Source organism: Mchenga conophoros, linkage group LG3 (assembly GCF_057382185.1).
Source record: "Mchenga conophoros isolate Kocher_MC1m ecotype Shallow Benthic linkage group LG3, M_conophoros_male_GT1.1, whole genome shotgun sequence".
In the NCBI taxonomy this organism is placed as follows: domain Eukaryota; kingdom Metazoa; phylum Chordata; class Actinopteri; order Cichliformes; family Cichlidae; genus Mchenga; species Mchenga conophoros.
Genome location: NC_140528.1, coordinates 20,759,156 through 20,780,937, shown reverse-complemented (window position 1 = coordinate 20,780,937; position 21,782 = coordinate 20,759,156). Strand labels below are relative to the sequence as shown.

General features: G+C 41.4%; 1 protein-coding gene across 1 annotated transcript; it reads left to right on the top strand.

Moving 5' to 3' along the window:
* Positions 1-8,297: 8,297 nt before the first annotated feature.
* On the top strand, positions 8,298-12,748 carry LOC146577635 (protein NLRC3-like). Its single transcript, XM_085268305.1, has 3 exons — positions 8,298-8,505; positions 8,647-10,438; positions 12,553-12,748. The coding sequence occupies exons 1-3, from the start codon at positions 8,298-8,300 to the stop codon at positions 12,746-12,748; spliced, it is 2,196 nt and encodes a 731-aa protein (XP_085124431.1).
* The last annotated feature ends 9,034 nt before the right edge of the window (positions 12,749-21,782 follow it).

Sequence of the window (21,782 nt, the reverse complement as noted above, 5' to 3'; positions counted from 1 at the left end):
TTCATACAAGCACTTCTAAAGACAAGTGCAAGTGCAACAACTTGGGGTTAGTATCTTGCCCAAGGATATTGGGCATGCAGGCTGGGGAAGCCAAGGATCGAACCACCAACCTTCCAATCAGCAGCTGATCTGCTCTACCACCTGAGCCACAGTATATAGAGAAGGTAACCCAGAGGAAGAATGCACAGACACTTTTAGGTCAGCTATCAAGAAACATTTTTATGCATGTTGATGCAATGTTATGATATTTGATGTTGAAATTGATTAGAAATGACGAATTATGCAGTGTGGGTGTCAACTACCATATATGATTTAATACAGAACCTTCATACACCTACCTGAAACCATTTAAATGACATTATTGAGTTCCTTCAAAGTTTCTCCGTTTGAACAGAGTTGTTCTTTAATTTCTCGTGTCTCAAGCAGCAGTTTGAGGTGAAACTATGGATGCATGAAAGAGCAGCTGAGCCAAATGACAACTGAATTTCAACTATAAAAGATGATTTTCAGAAATATTTTACATTTTTTGAAGTTAGTTTAGATTTGAATGAATCATGAATGAAGAAGCATTACCAGAAAAATTAAGAAGAAAAGACAACTTAAACTCATCAGGAAGGCCAGCTCTGTTCTGGGATGCACCCTGGACCCAGTGCATGTGGTGGGAGACAGAAGGACTCTGGCCAAAATAACATCTCTGATGGACACAGTCTCCCCCACATGCATGTAAATGTTGCTGAACTGCAGAGCTGCTTCAGTGACAGACTGCTGCATCCTAGATGCATGAAGGAGTGTTTCTGCAGGTCCTTCCTCCCTGCAGCTGTCAGACTGTACAATCAGAACTGCTCCCAACAAACACAGATGTTTACATCTGCGCTGTAACTGCAATAAGTTAATTAACTGATTCGCACTACAACCTGGTTTGCCTCTTACTTGTAGTTATTTTTATTTAATTTAATAACTGTACAGTACTCTCTGTATTTAGTAACCATTGTCCTTAATGTAAATATGGAAGAAAAATTGTGTATGTTTCTGTTCTGTGTCCTGTTTGTTTGTATATGTGTCTTTTTGGCTGCTGTTACAACCAAATTTCCCCTTGTGGGACAATTAAAGGATTCTTCTTCTTCTTCTTCTTCTTCTTCTTCTTCTTCTTCGTCTTCTTCTTCTTCAACTTGAGTGAAAACAAATGACACTTGGAGCTTTTTTTCTGTTAACTTCCTGAAGATCATGTGTGTTGTTATGTGTGTGATCAGCAAAAAGGGATAAGAAGCAGCACTACCGTAAAACGTAGCGTTGAAGCGCAAGCTTGGCAGATAACGGGTGGCAGGCGTGGCTCACACTTGACCACGGTGTTGGAGAAACTCTGAGGTCTTTAAAATCACTCTGCAGAGCTCACAGAGACTGCAGGGAGGACAGGAGGACAGAGCAGACTTTGTGAATTATTTTTTATCATAGATGTAATATAAATTCAACACAGGCCTCTGAGGAAAAGGATCGTGCTACAAACTTTTGTGTCTCTTCCAACAGAAAGCAGAGGAGTGGAGTTACTCAGAGACTGACTGGATTAAACACACCAAAGGTTTATATTCCAGTTGGACCGTATCTCTTACCTACCCATACGGAAAAGATATATATAAATCTTATAAAGTTTGTATCTGTCTTGTGTGAAACTTGTATGAAAAGCGTACAAGAGTGAAAATAGGTATAAGATCCCTTGAAAAATTATATAATGAAACTTGTATGTTTTGGATACTTACTAAAACAATGTAGTAATGGTTAATGAGAAAGTGGCCACTTTCATGAGTAAATCACATATAAGTTTTTACTATTTCTTTTCCATATGGGAAGGTCTGCACTATCAGGATGTGATCTTATTCAGGTAATATCAGGGTTCTTATAGGGGTTTGTTCACAATAGTAACTCATGCAGCCATTTTTCAGTCTCACTGACCAAACTTTTTACAACATGCTGCATTTTTAATAGTAAACTTCTGTTCAGTGCTTTTCCTGTCACACACTCATACATGTGTTTTGTCTGCAGCAGCTGTGTTGTTGTTGTTAGATTGTATTATCTGTTTAATCTCTTCAACATGGTTTTAGCTTTCTTTGTAAAGTCAGCAGCTCTGTCACTTTTCTCTGACTCCTCTTCTGCTCGACACTCAGCTGACACTCAGTTTCATTTCCACATTCATGAAGTTGTTGTCCAAGCGAATCATAGGCTCCATGATCGGTCAGCAGACTGTGTCCAGGCAGACAGGTTGGATAAGAACAGGGGTGTCAAACTCAAATACACAGTGGGCCAAAATTCAAAACTGGAACAAGGTCGCGGGCTAACGTTAATATTTACTGAAAAAAAAAAATCTTCCTCCAGATTTAAGAATGAATCTTTTCTTATGGACTCAAACAAGTTTTGCTGAAAAACTGAATATGGAACAAGCAAAGCTTAATACTAAACAATATATATATTAGCTGTATAATACCAGTAGGCCAGCTCTAATAATAATTTTTTATTGGCTTCGCGGGCCAAATGTAATTAGGCTGCGGGCCAAATCTGGCCCGCGGGCCAGAGTTTAACACCTATGGATAAGAATAACAGATTTATGTTTGATTACGCCCGTTTCCAATTCAGTTCCAGTCATTCCTGGCCCCAGGAGGTTGATGGGGGTGGGAGATGGGGGGCAGTGGGTTGTAAGCACAATGTAGATGAGTGGAGGCTTAATGTACTTAAACTTCCAGTCACAGTGAATCAGTGTGTGTCAGTGAATGCATCATGTGTACTTGATGGCTCCATCTAGTGGACAGATAGTGGAAGTAGAGCAGCTGATGGCAGCTTCCTCTGCCTCACACTGCTGTCTGACTGCATTCAGCAGATATTTGGACAGCACACATGATGAAAGGAGGATTTCAGTTGATGTGCACATGAATGATTTGTGTTTCCTCTGCAGGTGAAGGTAGAAAGTGTGTGTGAGCTGATGTGAACTGAGCAGCATGGATCAGTGTGAGGACAGAGAGGAGGGAGTCCCTCCCTCTAAAAGCACTCTGTGTGGGGAACATGAGAGCCAGACCAAAGCTCAGAGGTGAGATGACCATCTCTAACTGTCCATGACTCTTCTCCATGTCACAGCTCAGCACTCACATCACTGCTCCATCATTATTCACACTCATACCTCTGTGTGTGTTGTTTTAAAGCCCAGAGCTGTGGGGCGTACCAGGCTCAGCTGGACATAACCCTGAAACTAATCCAGAGCCTGGACCTGAACCCAGCTGTGTTTCCTTAAAGAGCAACAGGTTGAAGGAAATTGTTGTAAACTTTAACAAAAGACTGTTATGTGACAAAGAGTAAGTACATTATTTTTATGAGATTGTTCATCATGTCTTTAATTTAATGTTTCCAGTTTTTCCTTCCTGTCTCATGAAGCTGTTACATTTATTGTTTTTCTTTTAGGATCAATAAGAGGCCAGAATCTCCTGGACCTGAACCCAGCTGTGTTTCCTTAAAGAGCAACGAGTCAAAGGATGCTGGTACAAACTTTAAAGGATGTTCTTCTGCTGCTGAGAGGTAATGTGTGTCTAGATGTTGTTCCTGACTGTGTATTTTTGAATAAATCCTCATGTTTAATATCAGCTCAGCTCTTTTTCACACACATTTCTATGTTGGTATGTGAAGCGGTGTGTGTTGGAGTGTTTCCACAAACACAGCAGTCAGAGTGGAAAGAGTGGATGTTGTAGGAGGTGTTTGTGTAGTGAAGAGGCTGAGTGTCTGTAGGACTCCAGCTGCTCCAGCAGGTGTCTCCTTTGTGCTTTGCTTCAAACACAGTGTAGGGAGGAGCTTCCACTCAGGTGTTTCAGGTGTTGCTGGATGGAGGAGGACAAATAGTTTTTCCCTTCAGTGACACTTCAGCAGCTCAATGTTCTGGGAGATGTTTGTCTTTATGAAGGTTTATGGATTCTTGTTCTTACTTTGGTTAAACTGAGCAATACATTTTCCATCTAACATTTAAAGTAAATTTCCAGGTGAATAAAAGATCTGCAGCTGCAGCCTCTGTGATGTTTCCCAGTCTGAAAGTAACAAATTCAACCAGAGTTCAAACAAAGGCTTAATATACGTGTGTGTTTGATATAATGCCAACAAGTACAAATAGGTGTTCTTACAGGTCTTAATCACAGAGCTCTGATAAGTCTGGTGACTTTCACACTCAGCAGTTTTGCTGCCTTTTATTTTATATTGGCCTTTTTAAAGCCCTTCAAAGTCTCCCACATTCATACAGAGCTTTTAACACCAAACTCCTTTACAGTCCTTCTCCTCTCACACACGATCACATGACTGATTTGTCTGCAGCAGCTGTGTTACTGCTAGTATTTTATTATGTGTGTAATCTCCTCATATTGTTCCTGTGGTTTAGTTTGACTTCCTTCTGCAAACTCAGCTGCTCTGTTGCTGATACACGTCTCCATGAATATGATTGATCAGATGCTGCCAACACCATGTGTTTCATGTGAGCGCTCAGCTGAAACCCTGGGTTGACTTATCGAGTTAATAACAAGCTTCACGTGACTGTGAATGCTAAAGTGAATCCAGATAAAGGAAAGAGACCCTGCTAATGTTGGACTCACTTCTTAGTGTAGATCCCAGGAGGAAGTTCAACTTAGCCATTCTTTGTGCTAGCTCGACCAAACCTGAGAGCACAGTGCAGGATAATGATCATCATCTGTCTCTGTCAAGGACATTTAAAATCCACAAATAACAAACATAATTATATTTGATCATTAAAAATGATGATTAAACAAAGTGTCAAACATACTTAAGTAGAAGGACTGATGTTTGTGTTAAAATACCCTCTTAAAGCTGAAATACTGATTCAACTTCTTAACGCAAGTAAAGGTAAAAGAGTACAGGCTCTGAAATGTACTCACAGTATTAAAGTAAAAACTCCATCTTTGAAGGAAATTTCTGCCAGTTTTTGTGCAAAGTTACCTGAATTTCTACCTCCAACATTAATATGAGAGAATTATCTGAACTTTTATTCTAATGAATTTAATCAGCTTGAACATTTTGTAGCACAAAAGTAGAAAAAACCCAAAGGGAATAAAAATAGCTCCGTTTGCTGTTGCCTGCATTGTAGATGGGTGGCTTTGCCTCAACACCTAAACAGGAAAATGAGTTTAGTCAAGTATTAAAGTGGGATTGAAGAGGTGAGGAAACCAGAGATCAGGTGTTGTGGTGCAGCATGGTCACAAGAATCATTTAGAAATGGGTCAAAATATTTTCTCTTCTAGATTTTTTGCACAGTCTGATGTGCTGCTGCTCTGAGGTTTACTGCTCTCTGTGCTCTTAGAAAACTGTGAGGTACAAGTAGATTTGACACAAGTTATAATGGCTGATTTCCATATAACGGTGGAATACAGGGACTTAATCGTTAAGTAAGAAGACAGTTTGAAGCCTAATCTTGAAAGTAGAGATAGTGTCTGTCTCCTGAATCCAAACTGGAAGCTGGTTCCACAGAAGAGGGGCCTGAAAACTGAAGGCTCTCCCTCCCATTCTACTTTTAAATACTCTAGGAACAACAAGTAGGCCTGCAGAGCGAGAGCGAAGTGCTCTAATAGGGTGATATGGTACTACAAGGTCATTAAGATAAGATGGGGCCTGATTATTTAAGACCTTGTATGTGAGGAGCAGGATTTTGAATTCTGGATTTAACAGGAAGCCAAAACAGGAGAAATATGCTCTCTCTTTCTAGTCCCTGTCAGGACTCTTGCTGCAGCATTTTAGATCAGCTGAAGGCTTTTCAGCGAGTTTTTTGGACATCCTGATAATAATGAATTACAGTCGTCCAGCCTGGAAGTAATAAATGCATGAACTAGTTTTTCAGCGTCACTCTGAGACAGGATATTTCTAATTTTAGAGATGTTGCACAAATGGAAGAAAGCAGTCTTACATATTTGTTTAATATGTGCGTTGAAGGACATGTCCTGGTCAAAAATGACTCCAAGGTTCCTCACAGTGTTACTGCGGGCCAAGGTAATGCCATCCAGAGTAAGAATCTGCTTAGAGACCATATTTCTAAGATTTTCAGGGCCGAGTACAATAACCTCAGTTTGATCTGAATGAAGAAGCAGAAAGTTAGCGGCCATCCAGGTCTTTGTGTCTTTAAGACATTCCTGCAGTTTAACTCATTGGTGTGTGTTATCTGGCTTCATGGACAGATAGAGCTGGGTGTGCTATGTCTTCTGATGATGCTGCCTTGGTGATTTCAACATCCATGTCTGCTGTGACTTTAAACTTCTGGTCAAGGACTTTTTAAATATTATTGACTCTTTTAACTTGACCCAGTGGGTTACTGGTCCCATGCATGAAAAAGGTCACACACTAGACTTGGAGCTTTTCCACGGGTGGGATGTGTGCGTCACTGAAATATCTGAGTTGGGCATCTCTGATCATTTTCCTGTGTTGTTCACTCTGACACTGCGCTGCTCAGTAGATAAGCCGTACGGCTGGGTCTAGGGATGCTTTGTAAAGGTTTAACTACAGCCAGCTAGGGATGGGCACCGTTTAGAAAACCTGCTAAATCAGAATCAGTTGCTGATGATGGCTTTTTTCTTTTACATCAATCACGTATAATCTTAACTCAAAGTGAACATAGACTTGATTGAAGTAACTCAGATCAGCCAATTCAAAATGCTAATTCAATCAACTCTGAGTTTATTTCTAGACTCAGTTTGTTGGCCCTGCACCTTAAAACTATTCCCTCTTTGTCCCTCATGTTTTTTGGATATTGTTTTCACATCTTATGTCACGGCTAGCGGGGCGAGCCATGTTGAATTTAATAAAGGACCCAAGATGCCGACACTGCTGTGAAGTGAGTGAGCTTTATTGAAACGGTGAAGCGCAGTGGAGATGGCCTGTGCAGAAGCTAAGATAACCTCTACTGAAAAACTAAAAAACTAACCTGAAACCTTAAACGGAGACACGGGGAGACAACACAGACGAACCAGCAACAAGCAGGAGAAAACAAAGGGCTCATATACACAAAAGAGCCATCAGGGAATGAGAAAAGGGAGACACAGCAGGATTCATTGGACATAACCAGACAAGGGGAAGCAAAAGTAGACACACTAACGTAGGACATGGCACTGTCAAAATAAAACAGGAAGTGAACACAGAGACACAATACTAACACAGTACAGAGGGAACACAGAAACCAAAACCTCAGAACTAGAAAATCTTAATCAGAATGAAATTGTAACAAAAGACAATAACAATCAAAACAAAACTACTGAGTCCACAGACTCGGGACATACATCGGCTCAAACTGTGGTCATAAATATTTTGTACTTGTAAATCAGACTGTGTAGTTGTGAACTGAGTTTTGTAACATTGTAAAACAAAATATCTGGAAAGTTTATGTTTTTGCGTTCATTGATTTGTGTGTGTAAAAATGTAATAAATGTAAGAAACATTAGAACTACTTTTGCTGACACTTTGGTTGGCGAGCACTGCAAGTTGTCCCTTTAAACCAGTCACTGATATAAAGAGAGCACCTTGTTCCAGGGCATCTGAGCATGGAGGGAAAGCTTTATGCAGGAGATGGTAAGAGCTGTTGGGACTAAAGAAACTGAGCAGAAAACTACAGACATCTGGAAACTGAGTTGTTAATTCTCAGTGGGATCAGCAGGACTAGCTAAGCTTCACCATGACAGTCATCTGATTGACTGAACCCATCCAAACATCACTTCATGGACCTTTAGCTTGTGTCTGTGTGTGGACAGACATAACATGAGCTAATTATACATTACTCCTCCACAGAGTGGACCAGCAGAGAGCAGAGGTTTCCACTGGTCAGTCTGCACAGCAGCATCAAACACACCTGGACTCTGTGGTTATGGTTTGTAGTACTACGTTTACATTTGTTCTTTTCAGTCACCTCTATGCTGCACTTTGTGGACCAGAGGATTGTCAGTGTGTCCAACATAAGTCAGAGTTTGGGCTCCATGATTTCAGTCAGATTGGGGTGACTGTAGCTCAGGAGGGGAGCAGGTCAGCTACTAGTTAGGTTTGTGAATCAAACCCTGGCTGGCAAATGTACTGGGTAACGTACTAAACCCAAGCTGCCCTCTGATGCATCCATCAGAGTGTGAAAGAAAGTATTTAAGCATAGAACAATGTGCTTGGTTGAATGAGGCATGTTGTATAAAAAGCTTTGTGTGCACAGAGTATCAAAGAGAGCTATATAAGAACCAGTCCATTTACCACTGGGTAATTCATATAGTTTTCTTTTCTAGCGGCTGGAGGACAACATCACCATGTTTGTGAAGAACGAGCTGAAGAAGATCCAGAAGCTTCTGAGTCCAGATCACCCAGAAACTTTAAAGAGCCAGATGGAGGATGAGGAGATGTTTGAAGGAGAGGATGAAGATGAAAGAAAGAGCTGCAGAGAAGCATTTCTGAAGATCACACTCCACTTCTTGAGGAGACTTAAGCAGCATGAGATGGCTGACCATCTGCAGAGCAGTAAGAGAATTTCTCTAAAGACTGAATATTGATCTTTCCTAATAGCTCAAGAAATGGACCAATAGACATTCATCCTTTCAGGGTACTGAAAGGCTATGATATTTATTATATAATATTTGTTTCTGAATTTCTTACCTTCAGAAATATTTGCTTCACTCCATAAACGAGAACTTAAAGCCCAACTGAAGAAGAAGTTCCAGTGTGTGTTTGAGGGCATCGCTAAAGCAGGAAGCCCAACCCTCCTGAATCAGATCTACACAGAGCTCTACATCACAGAGGGAGGGACTGCAGAGGTCAATGAGGAACATGAGGTCAGACAGATTGAAACAGCATCCAGGAAACCAGACAGACCAGAAACAACAATCAGACAAGAAGACATCTTTAAAGCCTCACCAGGAAGAGACGAACCAATCAGAACAGTGCTGACAAAGGGAGTGGCTGGCATTGGGAAAACAGTCTTAACACAGAAATACAGCCTGGACTGGGCTGAAGACAAAGCCAACCAGGACATCCAGTTCATATTTCCATTCACTTTCAGAGAGCTGAATGTGCTGAAAGAGGAAAAGTTCAGCTTGGTGGAGCTTGTTCATCACTTCTTTAATCAAACTAACGAATCAGGAATCTGCAGGCTTGAAGACTTCCAGGTTGTGTTCATACTTGATGGTCTGGATGAGTGTCGACTTCATTTGGACTTCAACAAAACTAAAATCCTGACTGAAACAAGAAAGTCCACCTCATTGGATGAGCTGCTGACAAACCTCATCAGAGGGAACCTGCTCCCTTCTGCTCGCCTTTGGATAACAACACGACCTGCAGCAGCCAATCAGATCCCTCCTCAGTGTGTCGACATGGTGACAGAGGTCAGAGGGTTCACTGACCCACAGAAGGAGGAGTACTTCAGGAAGAGATTCAGAGATGAGGAGCAGGCCAGCAGGATCATCTCCCACATCAAGAAAGCTCGAAGCCTCCACATCATGTGTCACATCCCAGTCTTCTGCTGGATCACTGCTACAGTTCTGGAGGATGTGCTGGAAACCAGAGATGGGGGAGAGCTGCCCAAGACCCTGACTGAGATGTACATCCACTTCCTGGTGGTTCAGGCCAAAGTCAAGAGGATCAAATATGATGGAGGAGCTGAGACAGATCCACACTGGAGTCCAGAGAGCAGGAAGATGATTGAGTCACTGGGAAAACTGGCTTTTGATCAGCTGCAGAAAGGAAACCTGATCTTCTATGAAGCAGACCTGACAGAGTGTGGCATCGATATCAGAGCAGCCTCAGTGTACTCAGGAGTGTTCACACAGATCTTTAAAGAGGAGAAACAACTGTACCAGAACAAGGTGTTCTGCTTTGTTCATCTCAGTGTTCAGGAGTTTCTGGCTGCTCTTCATGTCCACCTGACCTTCATCAACTCTGGACTCAATCTGCTGGAAGAGCAAGAAACAACTTGGAAGGTGTTTCAAACAAGAAAATCTTCAAAGAAATACTTCTACCAGTGTGCTGTGGACAAGGCCTTACAGAGCCCCAATGGACACCTGGACTTGTTCCTTCGTTTTCTCTTGGGTCTGAAGACTAATCAAACTCGTTTGCAAGGCCTCATGACACAAACAGGAAGTACCTCAAAGACCAATCAAGAAGCAGTTCAGTACATCAAGGAGAAGCTCAGTGAGAATCTGTCTGCAGAGAAAAGCATCAGTCTGTTTCACTGTCTGAATGAACTGAATGATCGTTCTCTAGTGGAGGAGATCCAACAGTCCTTGAGATCAGGACGTCTCTCCACAGATAAACTGTCTCCTGCTCAGTGGTCAGCTCTGGTCTTCATCTTACTGTCATCAGAAAAAGATCTGGATGTGTTTGACCTGAAGAAATACTTTGCTTCAGAGGAGGCTCTTCTGAGGCTGCTGCCAGTGGTCAAAGCCTCTAAAAAAGCTCTGTAAGTTATAAAGTTTTTATTATTTAATTTGGTTGGTATGTTATGGAAAACACACTGCCATGAACCTCTGTTTTGTTTTTGTCAAAATCACTGTAATATAATCACTGTACCTTTATATACATGTGACTTGTATTAATGCTGCTGCCCTCTTGTGGCTAAAGTGTAATTATGTTATTGTTATTAGGGAGGATTTGAGAGTAAGGCTACGTTCACACTGCAGGCGAAAGCGCATCAAATCCGATTTTTCTGACCTTTATAAATCTGACTTTTTTGACCCTATGCGACCCATATCCGATCATGCTATGACAGTGTGAACGTCGCGAATCCGATATTTTCAAATCCGACCTGGGTCACTTTCGTATGTGGTACTGAATCCGATACATATCCGATGTTTTAGAAAGCGACTGCTGTTTGAACGGTCATGTCGCATTAAATCCGTCTTTTACGTCACCAACACAAGACAGAAGCCAATTATCAGCGCCCGATAAGACATCGCGAACGCTTCCTGGCCATCCCGTGTAGATGTCAGTGAAACTGTTGGGAAGACAACGTTGGAGAAACGTGAACATTTTATTTGTACTGTATAATCTACAGATTCTGACAGAAATCTGCAGCTATCCTTTGAAGCACCGCTCCTCTAAAACAGCAATAAGGATCATTATTAGGTTATCTACATTATTATGTAAATAACAAAATAACTTAAAGCAAAAATTGAGAAACGTGAAGTCCGAAGTCTTTATATTAAGGGTCATCTGTCAAACAATATTCTTTGCTCTGGGTCTAAACAGAGCGCGTTGTGTGTGAAGTCTTCTTTTGCGCATGCAAATGCACAAATGCGTCCTTCATTTCCCCGAATTTGAAGGATTCGTCGGGTGTGTCCTTCGTGGCCCACCATATCCCAGAATTCATAGCGTGGCCCAGCCAAATTTCAGCTGCCAACAATGGCGGCTGCTACTAAGTTTTCAAATTACTCTTATTAATCTTTCTGGGTCACAAAATAAACTTTTAACATATTTTCAGGCGAGAAAGTAGCTGTGTAAACTTCAAATATCTGCTTGGTTTATCAAGACATCGCATATTTGCAAAAGTGTGCCGACGTTTTCGGAGACGTCTGTTCCCCACCCGCTCGCTAGCAAGCCGGGGGGTTCAATGGTCACTCCAGCCGGCGAGAGCAGCGGACGCCCGGCTTCATCGTTTTCAGACCCCGCTCTTTTGCTACTCAGGTTAAACATGATATATAAGTCACCCGGATAACTTAAAAATGTAATTGTTTGCCTTTTTTCTGTGTTTTATTTGTTCCGGAGTAAATCGGTTTGGCTGAGATCAAAGTTCCTCCGGGATTTTCACACAGCTGAATAAACGTTAAACAGGAAACTGATTAAACAGAAGTGTGAGACGGTCGAGAATTTACGCCAGTGTCCTGTTATATTTTAGATAGCAAGGAGCAGACGGCCGAGTTTATTAAACTCCACCGACACAGCGGTGACGCAAATCTGAAGGCTAGACCGTCCCATTTCACAGCCTCGCACTTCCAGCCTTTTCGGTCTTTGAAGGACCCGGCCCACGTAGACCGCGAAGACCGGGTCCTCCGAAGGATGCAGCCGACGTTTTGGGACACAGCTAGTGTGCGATGTTCTTTCAGTGTTGCACTTTGTAGACGCTCCCTGAGCACTGGTCTCACAGCCAGCTGCACATAGAGACCAGTGTTGTTAGTCCAGGTCAGAAGATGACTTGTTGGAATGAAAATGAGCTTGTAGTTTGTCTGCTTTAATAATATGACTGGAAAAAGGTGTTGGACTTCAAATATGTCCATTTCTTTCACACTTCACCTTTAAAAGTGAAGCCTTGTGGTTCCTGGAAGGAAAAACACGACTTTTTCAAGTCTTTGTCCTGTTTTTATGATAAATGTACGACTTTAATGTGAAACATTCAGAGTTTTTTCTCTTGTTGTGTTTGTTTGAAGCTGCTTCCTGTTGGCTTCAGCTGTTTGGAGTTTCCATTTTCTAAACTTCTACATTCTGAACCTTCTTCAGCTCTGAACAGATGATGAAACACTGAATGATTTCAAGCTCACACTTTGTCTAATAAACTTACATCTTTCATTCTTTATACAGATTGAGTGTCTGTGGTTTGTCAGAGATCAGCTGTGATTATCTGGCAGCAGCACTGAAGTCCAACCCCTCCCATCTGAGAGAGCTGGACCTGAGCTACAACAACAAGCTGCAGGATTCAGGAGTGAAGCATCTGTGTGGTTTCCTGGAGAGTCCAGGATGTGGACTTGAAACTCTGAGGTCAGTCAGCATGTTTTAGTTGTGCTGACACTAAACTGCAGACATCAGGCTGATATTATACTGATCCACACTGAGGATCTTCATGGTAAAGTCTGTTTTCTTCTTCTCTGGTTTAGTCCATTGACTGCAGCAGAACAATGTTCACATTTCAAACAGTGAGACTCAACGTATGGCCCGCGGCCCACACGCGGCCTGCCCACCTTTCCTGATTCAGAGAGAGGGGACCCTGATGAACTGTGTAGTGTTCTTCCTCACAGTTCTAAGTATCAGACACAACAATGAATAATCCACAGCTGACTGTCTTTAGCAGGTCAAAGGTCACGGCACACAGCAGACAGTGGGAAATATTATAACTCTGATCATTTATCAGCACATATCCATATGTATAAAAACAAAGCTGACACTGTGAGACTTGATCAGAGGTGTGATCATCACAGCAGAGGCCTTTGTGTCAAAGTCACTGAGGATCAAACAGAAACACATGAAGCAGATTTTCCTGTTCTGGCTTTTTATAGCAGATAACCTTCAAAATATTCTGCAGTCCATCAAAAACTGAAGCAAACCATGAATCAACATGTGAACATGAGCTGATGCTGCTGAAGTGAAGCAAAGTTACAGAGGTTTGATTACAGACACAGCTGAGAGTTTGTAATCTGTCATCATTTTAAAAGGTTTACATTTCTTCAGTATATCCACATTTGCAGCTGGTACCTCAACCTCCACTTGTCCAACACAACTGCTGTCCACTGCCTCCATGACATTGTGATTTTGCTGTTGGTCTTCTGTCAGATCTTCATCAATCACTTCTGCACGGGGCACACCTTCAGACTCTGCAGCTGCATAACGAAAGCCTGTAAGATAAAATTAGACATAAGGTAAATGTACACCAATATTCCAATGACAGGTGTGTGATTCATCTGGAAGTTATGTGCGGATTAGTGTACAGTGATAGCAATTTAGTATGTTTTTAGAGGGGGGGGGGGGGGTTGTTTACCTCCGATGGGTGCTCTTTTTCGCTTCCGTTGCGTACGCCTTGAGTGCCGGTCCGAGTCTGATACAGGTATGTCGTCATGCCCCATGTGCAGTGTTGGTGCCCAGTCTGGATTTGTTACATCCATTTCATATGCTGGTTTGCCTGCAATAATGCCAAATCATAAGCTACTCAGTCGACATGATGTGGTTCTGCAGCATCACACATTAGCATGTTTTATCTCATTATCTATGACCTCAGCACATTGAAAATAACACTAAAAGCCTTTCAAGAGTGATATGAATTAATTTAGAACTCACCGGAAAGAAAATGCCGTGAGCAAACCAACAAAAAGCTGGGGATTGCAGAGAACTCGATATCCGCTCGTCTCACCGCTGCAATCCAAGCCTGACGTCTTTGTTTAGTAATATCGGATACATGGGATCCCTCACGTTGCCTCCAGGACGCAAAACGATGAAAAGAGAGCCCGTTATCCAGCTTCTTGCCTTCACGATCGTGTGATCTAACGTTGCAACCGACAACACAACACGTACGATCCATAGCTGAAATGGTATCCTTTGGCTGGCCTACTGTCATGGCGGAAGGGGGCGTGGCCCATCTCCCGTGACATCACGCTCCAAAGCCCTATAGGTGGGAAAATGTACCATGTCGACCAATCAAAAATGATATGGAAACATGACATTTGGTTGTTTAGCAAAAGGGGGAAGTTTTAGGAGTGACCGGCAAGAGAGAGCGAGTGAGCGAAAGAGAGAGAGAGTTTTGATATGTGAGAGATTTGTGACGTTTACCGTGTTTGGTCTCAAGTTAGTTTGTTGTCTTGTGTATTTAGTGTGTAGCTGTTGTTTTGTTTTGTGTGTCAGTTCTACTAGTGATCGTCACAGTTGCTGCCTTAAAGCCAACAAAGGCAGATTGCAGTGTAAACGCTGAGTGACACACCTGCTGTCAGACCTGCAGGTTTATCCCTGTGCTGTTCTCATATGTGTTAGAGTGACACAAACTATTGTTTGACACCTGATTGTTCTGTAAATAGTTTGAAATGATTATATGAAAAACGTCTGAGCCTTGGCTGCATTTTTTGGTAAATAGTACCATATAACTTTGTTGTTTGCAAAACGTGTGCGTATTTTTAAAAATGTACAATCTCTATTTGCATTTCAAGTTATGAAGATGATTCGTTAAACATGTGTGTGGTTTTTACAGTCAAAATATCACTTTCTACTTGTATTTTAAATTTTGTCTGAATTTAGATAAATTGTGCTGATACAGTTGGTCAAAATGAGAAAATAACAGATTGGCAAGATAAACTGTTTTTAAAGGTAAAATATAGAGGCCACATCAAAAGTAGTCAAGAAGGGTTAAAGGCTAAAAGCAAAGTTGTCACCAAGTACTGTTTATATTTGTGTGTATTGCTGCAGCTTTTTTGAGTATTAATTTGGTGCCTTTGTGTGAAATAATGGTATGGTGAGTGATCCATATAGTCACAAAGAATAGCCACTTGTTTCTGTGCTACCAAAGTTCCCCGGCTTTCATTCAAAATGTGTTTATCGTCAGCACCTGCACATTAAACTACTTAAACATTATAAATGTCTTCAAGCTCACACTGAGGCCTGTGGGGTACTATCAGCCACTGAGACAGTACACACATTTATATGTGTTTGTATATGAATATTTCATACTTTAAGACTGCCTGTTTATTTAAGGGAGATGAACAAAATACATTGGAATTGTACAAAATAATATCATGGATGATAAATTAAATAGATTTTAAGTAGATGCTTGTGCATTCTTAAAGTCTTACATGTTGAACTGAACTATGTGATCTGTTCAAAGCCTTAATCTTAATTTGAAGTGAAATGTGCATTTTGAGTTTATACACTATGTATATAAGGCGACCGTTTCCTTTTGCAGTATTTTTGTGTGGTGTACTTTTCTATGTCTTAACAAAAGGGGAACAAAGGTGTTTAAGTTCACCTAGGATGATGTGTTTTAATTTTCACATGGTCTTGCTTGAATTTGACCCTGACAAAGGCGTATGAACTCTGTCAGCTGTTTGGAGTTTCCATTTTCTAAACTTCTACATTCTGAACCTTCTTCAGCTCTGAACAGATGATGAAACACTGAATGATTTCAAGCTCACACTTTGTCTAATAAACTTACATCTTTCATTCTTTATACAGATTGTGGGGCTGTGGTTTGTCAAAGATCAGCTGTGATTATCTGGCAGCAGCACTGAAGTCCAACCCCTCCCATCTGAGAGAGCTGGAGCTGTGGGAAAACAACCTGAAGGATCCAGATGTGAAGCAGCTGTCTGATCTTCAGCAGAGTCCAGACTACAGACTGGAGACTCTGGAGTAAGTAGAGTGATGGAGTGAGTGGGTGGTGCTGTCAGCAATATTGTACTAAACACAGTCAGTATGAAACAAAGATCCAGTGTTTCCTGTAAAGCTGCAGCTTCTCAGTGAAGCTGTGAGAGGAGAATGGTGACAGGCTTCAGGATTGGACACAAACACTTCCTGTTTCTGACCTTTATGGTCACCATAGTAACGGCTGACATGCTCTGATCAAACGCTGTCAACAGCCAATCAGCTCTTTGAACAAAGCAGCATGCAGACCAATGACTGCATTCATTTCCAAGTTTAAAGCAGTGAAGAACACAGTCTGTAGGTGAGGAAGAATTTAGTGAGAGCAGATGTTTGGATGGAATTCCTCCAGTTAACAGCTGGAACCGTCCATCTGGATTGTTGGGCTTGTTGTTGGGGTTCCTACAGAGCTCAGAGTGGACACACCAAGGTTCTTCTAATGAATGAAAGTCCAAACTCAAACTAGGAGGGAAAAACATTTTCATCAACTTCAATAAAAATCCAAAGATTAGAAAAAGTGAAGCAACAATGAGTCCTAGTACAGTCCCAGCACTGAAGTCCCTGCTGCTCTTTATACTGGATGTGCTGCATCACTGACTGACAGCTGATGAAGAGTCTCTGGAAACACTCGTTTATCTCCTCTGCTCTTCCTTCTTCTCTCTGCAGGTGGAGGCGAAGATGGTAAACAGGACGGTGTGTGTGCTGAGAGAGGAGGAGCTGTGTCCTGATGATCCAGAGAGGTTGAAGCAGCAGCAGCTTGTGTGTAGAGACGCTCTGACTGGGCCATGTTACTGGGAGGTGGAGAGGAGAGCTTCATCCAGCAGTGACTGACAGAGGAATGAGAAGAAGTGCAGATGACTGTCAGTGCTGCAGAGTGAACTGCTCTGAGAACAGCTCCACTGTCAGACACAATGTAGAGTCCAGCATCATCCCTGTGTGTCCCTCTGGATCTGACAGAGGATCATCAGTGTATCTGGACTGCTCTGCTGCTGCTCTGTCCTTCTACAGTCTCTGCACAGTCTCTGTCTGACTCTGGCTTCAGACCCTCCTGGATCAAACTCACCTGGAAAGACTTTCAAACATCACTCAATAGATTTGAATACAGAATATATTTGATATATACTGTAGATGTACTGTAGAGTTGCAGTTTGTCACTTGTAAATACAGTCTGTGAGCAGCTATGAGCTGAAAGATCTTTCTAGAAACACGAAATGTTTTCACTCTTCTGTTGCTTTTTCATATATTTCCACAACATTAATATTGATCCCACCTGTCTCACCTGTTTCATGCTTTTATACATAATAACAGGACACGTGTGATCTGAGCGCTGCTGTGGTTGCTGTGCTGCACGTCTTCATTTAGATAACAGAGACATCTAGTGGTTCAGAGGGAGAACTGCAGGAGGCGGAGCTGTGTTTTAGCGTGGAAAACTTTTTATCTTTTAGGCGCAGATACAAATATGACAAGTATCAGTGTGAGATACAAAAGGTCACATCAGTCAGCAGAGGGAACAGTGATCACACAGCAATGTAAGAATAGAAACATAACAGTGAATCTGGACATGTATACAGAGGGAAGCAAACAAACAGGATGTAACACTACATTAAAGCCACAAATGTGAAGAAAACAAACACAAAGGAAAATATATTTGATCTCAGGAATCCAAATCAGATGCTTTAGAGCAGGGGTCGGCAACCCTGGGCACGCGTGTCACAGCTGGCACGTGAAGGGTTAACTGATGGCACGACCATAGCTGGACTGGCCATCGGGCATACTGATGGTGATTTTTCATTTTTATGGGCTGATGATGTTTTTTTATTTTCTTGTAACGGTATAAACGATGGAAGGTGGCGGATTGTCCGGATGCTGGTCGATGTGTAAAAATAAGTCAGTTGTTTGGTGGTGGCTATGGCGGAGCTTCCACAGAGGCAGCAGGTGGATGAGGGAAAGGGGAGGCAGGAGGAGCAGAGACCCGAGGCGGCCGCCGGTCCGAGTGTCAGGTGAACTGAACTTCAGGTAAGAAGTTATGACCTGCAGTCTGTCTGGGTCAGATATAAACCAAGTTTAGGTGCAGTTTATTTTCCTTGTGCTGACTTTTTACAGTCAGTTACAATAACTCATACTGTGTACTAGCTAGCATGACGGAGTTTCTATACAGCTGGGTGGTGCTATGATGTTACTGATAGTGAACTTTACAGTGGCATGCAAAAGTATTCGGCCCCCTTGAACTTTCCCACATTTTGTCACATTACAGCACAAACATGAATCAGTTTTATTGGAATTCCACGTGAAAGACCAACACAAAGTGGAACGGAAATCATACATGATTCCAAACATTTTTTACAATAAATAACTGCAAAGTGGGGTGTGCGTAATTATTCTGTCATGGAAAAACACACTGCCATCAACTGTTTTGTTTTTGTCAAAATCACTGTAATATAATCACTGTACCTTTATATACATGTGACTTATATTAATGCTGCTGCCCTCTTGTGGCTAAAGTGTAATTATGTTCTTGTTATTAGGGAAAACATTTGAGAGTAACATGACAAATGAGTCAGCACTTTGGCTTCAGCTTAAGAAATCCTCATTTTTATGTCATCAGTTATAGTTGCATGTATTCATTATCATAATTTAACCTTTAATATTGATGTCTTAAATAGATTTTGAGTAAATTAGCAATTTTATGGTATTTTATGGTTGTATTAAATTAATACATCACTAATGAATTAATTATTTCAGTAATTAATTTAAAAAATGTACATAATCAATTAAAGAAATATATTAATGATGAATTATCCATTAATTTCATTTAAAATGTTTCATTATTTGTTTATATACAATTCAAATTAGTTAATTACATATTTAATCAATTATTGGTTTGTTTTCTATTTTAATTATTTTACTGACACATTTAATGAATTATTTAATGATGTATTTATTTAATTCACGTTGCTACTCCTGGCCCTGCATCGCTGTTCATAAATACATTTTATTTGTCAGCTTCACCCATCAAAGTCAGGGGGCGGGGTTAATGCTGATCAAGTCAAAACCATTGCTTTGGTCTGGTGGGCGTTCTTTTAGTGGGCTTTTCTGTCACGGCCTGCGTGGCAGACTATGATGAGGGGAAGGACGACCCAAATGCTGGACTCTTTGATGAGGTCAGTGCGTTTATTTACAGTGATGCAAAATAATCCAAACAACAATAAATCCCCAGTGCGTTCCCGACTCTGACATGTCCTCTTGCCAGTGTTGGTGTTCTTTGTCTCCGCTCCTCAGTGTCTGAGCACCCCGTGCTCGCTGCCCTCTCGTCTCCACACTCCTCCTGGGGAATAACAAAGAGGCAGCCGTCAGCAACGCCACAATGCGGCAGACTAACCTTAACTAACTCGCCAAGAGACTAACGTGAAGTTACGCAATGATCCAGCATCGGAGACAGCTCCACCACACTCCTAAGTAGCTCCTCTGACGAGGCTTGATCAGCTGCAGGTGTGAGTAATTCTCCTCCGCAGGTGTGGCCAGGCTCCTGGCTGACACACCCACACACACACCTAGATACACAAACATGGAAACAGGAGACAGCAGCACCAAAAACACACATGTCCATAACTTCTTACAGGCCCTGGGTCACCCAGACCCCGGTCCCATGACAATTCCTCAAAACTAAGTAGGCCTACACACCAGGGTTTGGACATGTGTGGACCCAAACTATACTTAAACTTTACCCTTTTTTGTGTCACCAAATACACTTTAATATCTTCTAGACAAGAATGTAGTGGCACAATCTTTAACCTCCTAAGACCCAAACTCCTCCGTGGCATTCATTTTTAGTTTCTCTTTGATATTTGGGCTGATTGGGACTTGATGAATGTAAAAACAAAGAATTACCAGATTTTTATTTTTATTTTTTTACCAAATTTTTGTTTCTGAGAAAAATGAGAGCCACATATGAGGATATTTGTCTAAAATTTCGATAGCACAGTGGCAGTATAACGTCCTTGTGAGTGGATATCAGGCCCTTGTAGAGCAAAATGTAGTATTTTGGTCTAAACAACCCAAAATGTGATGTCCACATATGTGGACGCCAGGTCCTAGGAGGTTAAATATCTGCTCACTTTGTCAAAATGAACCTAATCATCTCTGATGAGTTCAGTGATGTCTGCCAGCTCACCTTGCAAGTGGTCGAGCTTATACCGCCGACAACGCGGCCACAACTTGTAAACCTCCTGCTGACTATCAGCTCTGGAGTTATTTATTTATGTTAGTTTCAACTGTTCCTGCAGAAAGTGAGCACGTGTTACTGATAAAAAGTCCAATAGAAGCAAAGTCTAAACTTTGAAAACAGAAACCTGTCTGATAAAGATCTGATGTTTGGGGGGTTTCAATAAGCAGTGTGACCCGTGTATATGCATCAGGGGTGGGTTTGATTGTCGATTTATCGATTAAAATCGATTCTCGCATGGATAACGTGATATCGATTCATTAAAATCCTGAATCGATTTTTTAATATAAATTTATTTTGGCCAAAACGCCAGAATCTCAGGTTAAACCTCCCAAAGTTTCAACAACCACCAAACAGCTAAAACAGTAAATGAGAGCAGGAACACGGATTCTGCACAAAGACGTAAACACAAAGCGCGGAGCCGCCGAAGCATCAGAATCAGTGAGATGTGACTTTCTCACTTGACTGCACGGACACGAGCTGAAAGCCGACAGCTCGCTGATTCTGATGTTTCCGCGCTTTGTGTTTACGCCCTTTTTGCGCTGATTCTGAAGCTGCAGGTTTGATGTCTCTCCAAACAATATTGAGTAAACCAGCATCAAAAGAAGCTCCAAACTACGCTTCACATAAACATCGTCATGAATTCCCTCTGATTGTTTTGCTGCCACCAGGATAAAATCACACTTCATGCACAGCTCTCTCTCTCTCTGTACTTCTAGAACAGTTTCCTGTTTTCTGCATTATTCGCTTGCTTGTTATGCACAAGTCTACCGTTCTTACAGCCTGTCGGCAGCTGTTTTTTTTTCTTTTACTTACTTCTGAAAACAAAGCCTCGTTTCTGCCGTTCAACACTGAACAAATTTAAACTTTTTAAAATGATGCAAAATTGCAAAACGCTCAGCTGTGTCTGTAATCAAACCTCTGTAACTTTGCTCTGCTTCACATCAGCAGCATCAGGTCATGTTCATATGTTCATTAATGGTTTTCTTTTGTTTTTGATGTACTGCAGAATATTTGTATAAAATCCCAGGCCAGGAAAACCTTCATGTTTTTCTGTTTGATCCTCAGCTACTTTGACACAAAGGCCTCTGCTGTGATGCTCACACCTTTGATAAAGTCTGGCAAGTGTCAGATTTCTTTTTATAGATATAAAAATATAGAAATGTACTGATGCATGTAGTAACTGTTAGCTTTAACTGTACAAGGCTTGTTAGACATAATGAAACACATCGTGCAGATTTCTGGATGTTAGACTATAATTTTTATAATGATTATTAATCTTGAGTCTAAAAAGTCAGTCAAGTATATCCAGGATATCTTTCTGTTAACTGGATTCACTGACCCTAACACTGGGACCAGGATAAGTGGTCGCATGAAGCTGGTTATCAGCTGACAATCTTATGATTTAATTAATTTAATTAAGTTATTTAATTTTTCTAATTTTTCCTCCACATTTCCCCTGAAATGAAGGGATTGTGTT

What these genes read in the sequence shown, in the direction of transcription:
- LOC146577635 (XM_085268305.1), top strand. Translation starts at nt 8,298, where the DNA reads ATGTTTGTGAAGAACGAGCTGAAGAAGATCCAGAAGCTTCTGAGTCCA. An exon ending in GGCTGACCATCTGCAGAGCA is followed by an intron (nt 8,506 to 8,646) that starts GTAAGAGAATTT and finishes TCTTACCTTCAG; the next exon opens with AAATATTTGCTTCACTCCAT. An exon ending in AAAGCCTCTAAAAAAGCTCT is followed by an intron (nt 10,439 to 12,552) that starts GTAAGTTATAAA and finishes TTCTTTATACAG; the next exon opens with ATTGAGTGTCTGTGGTTTGT.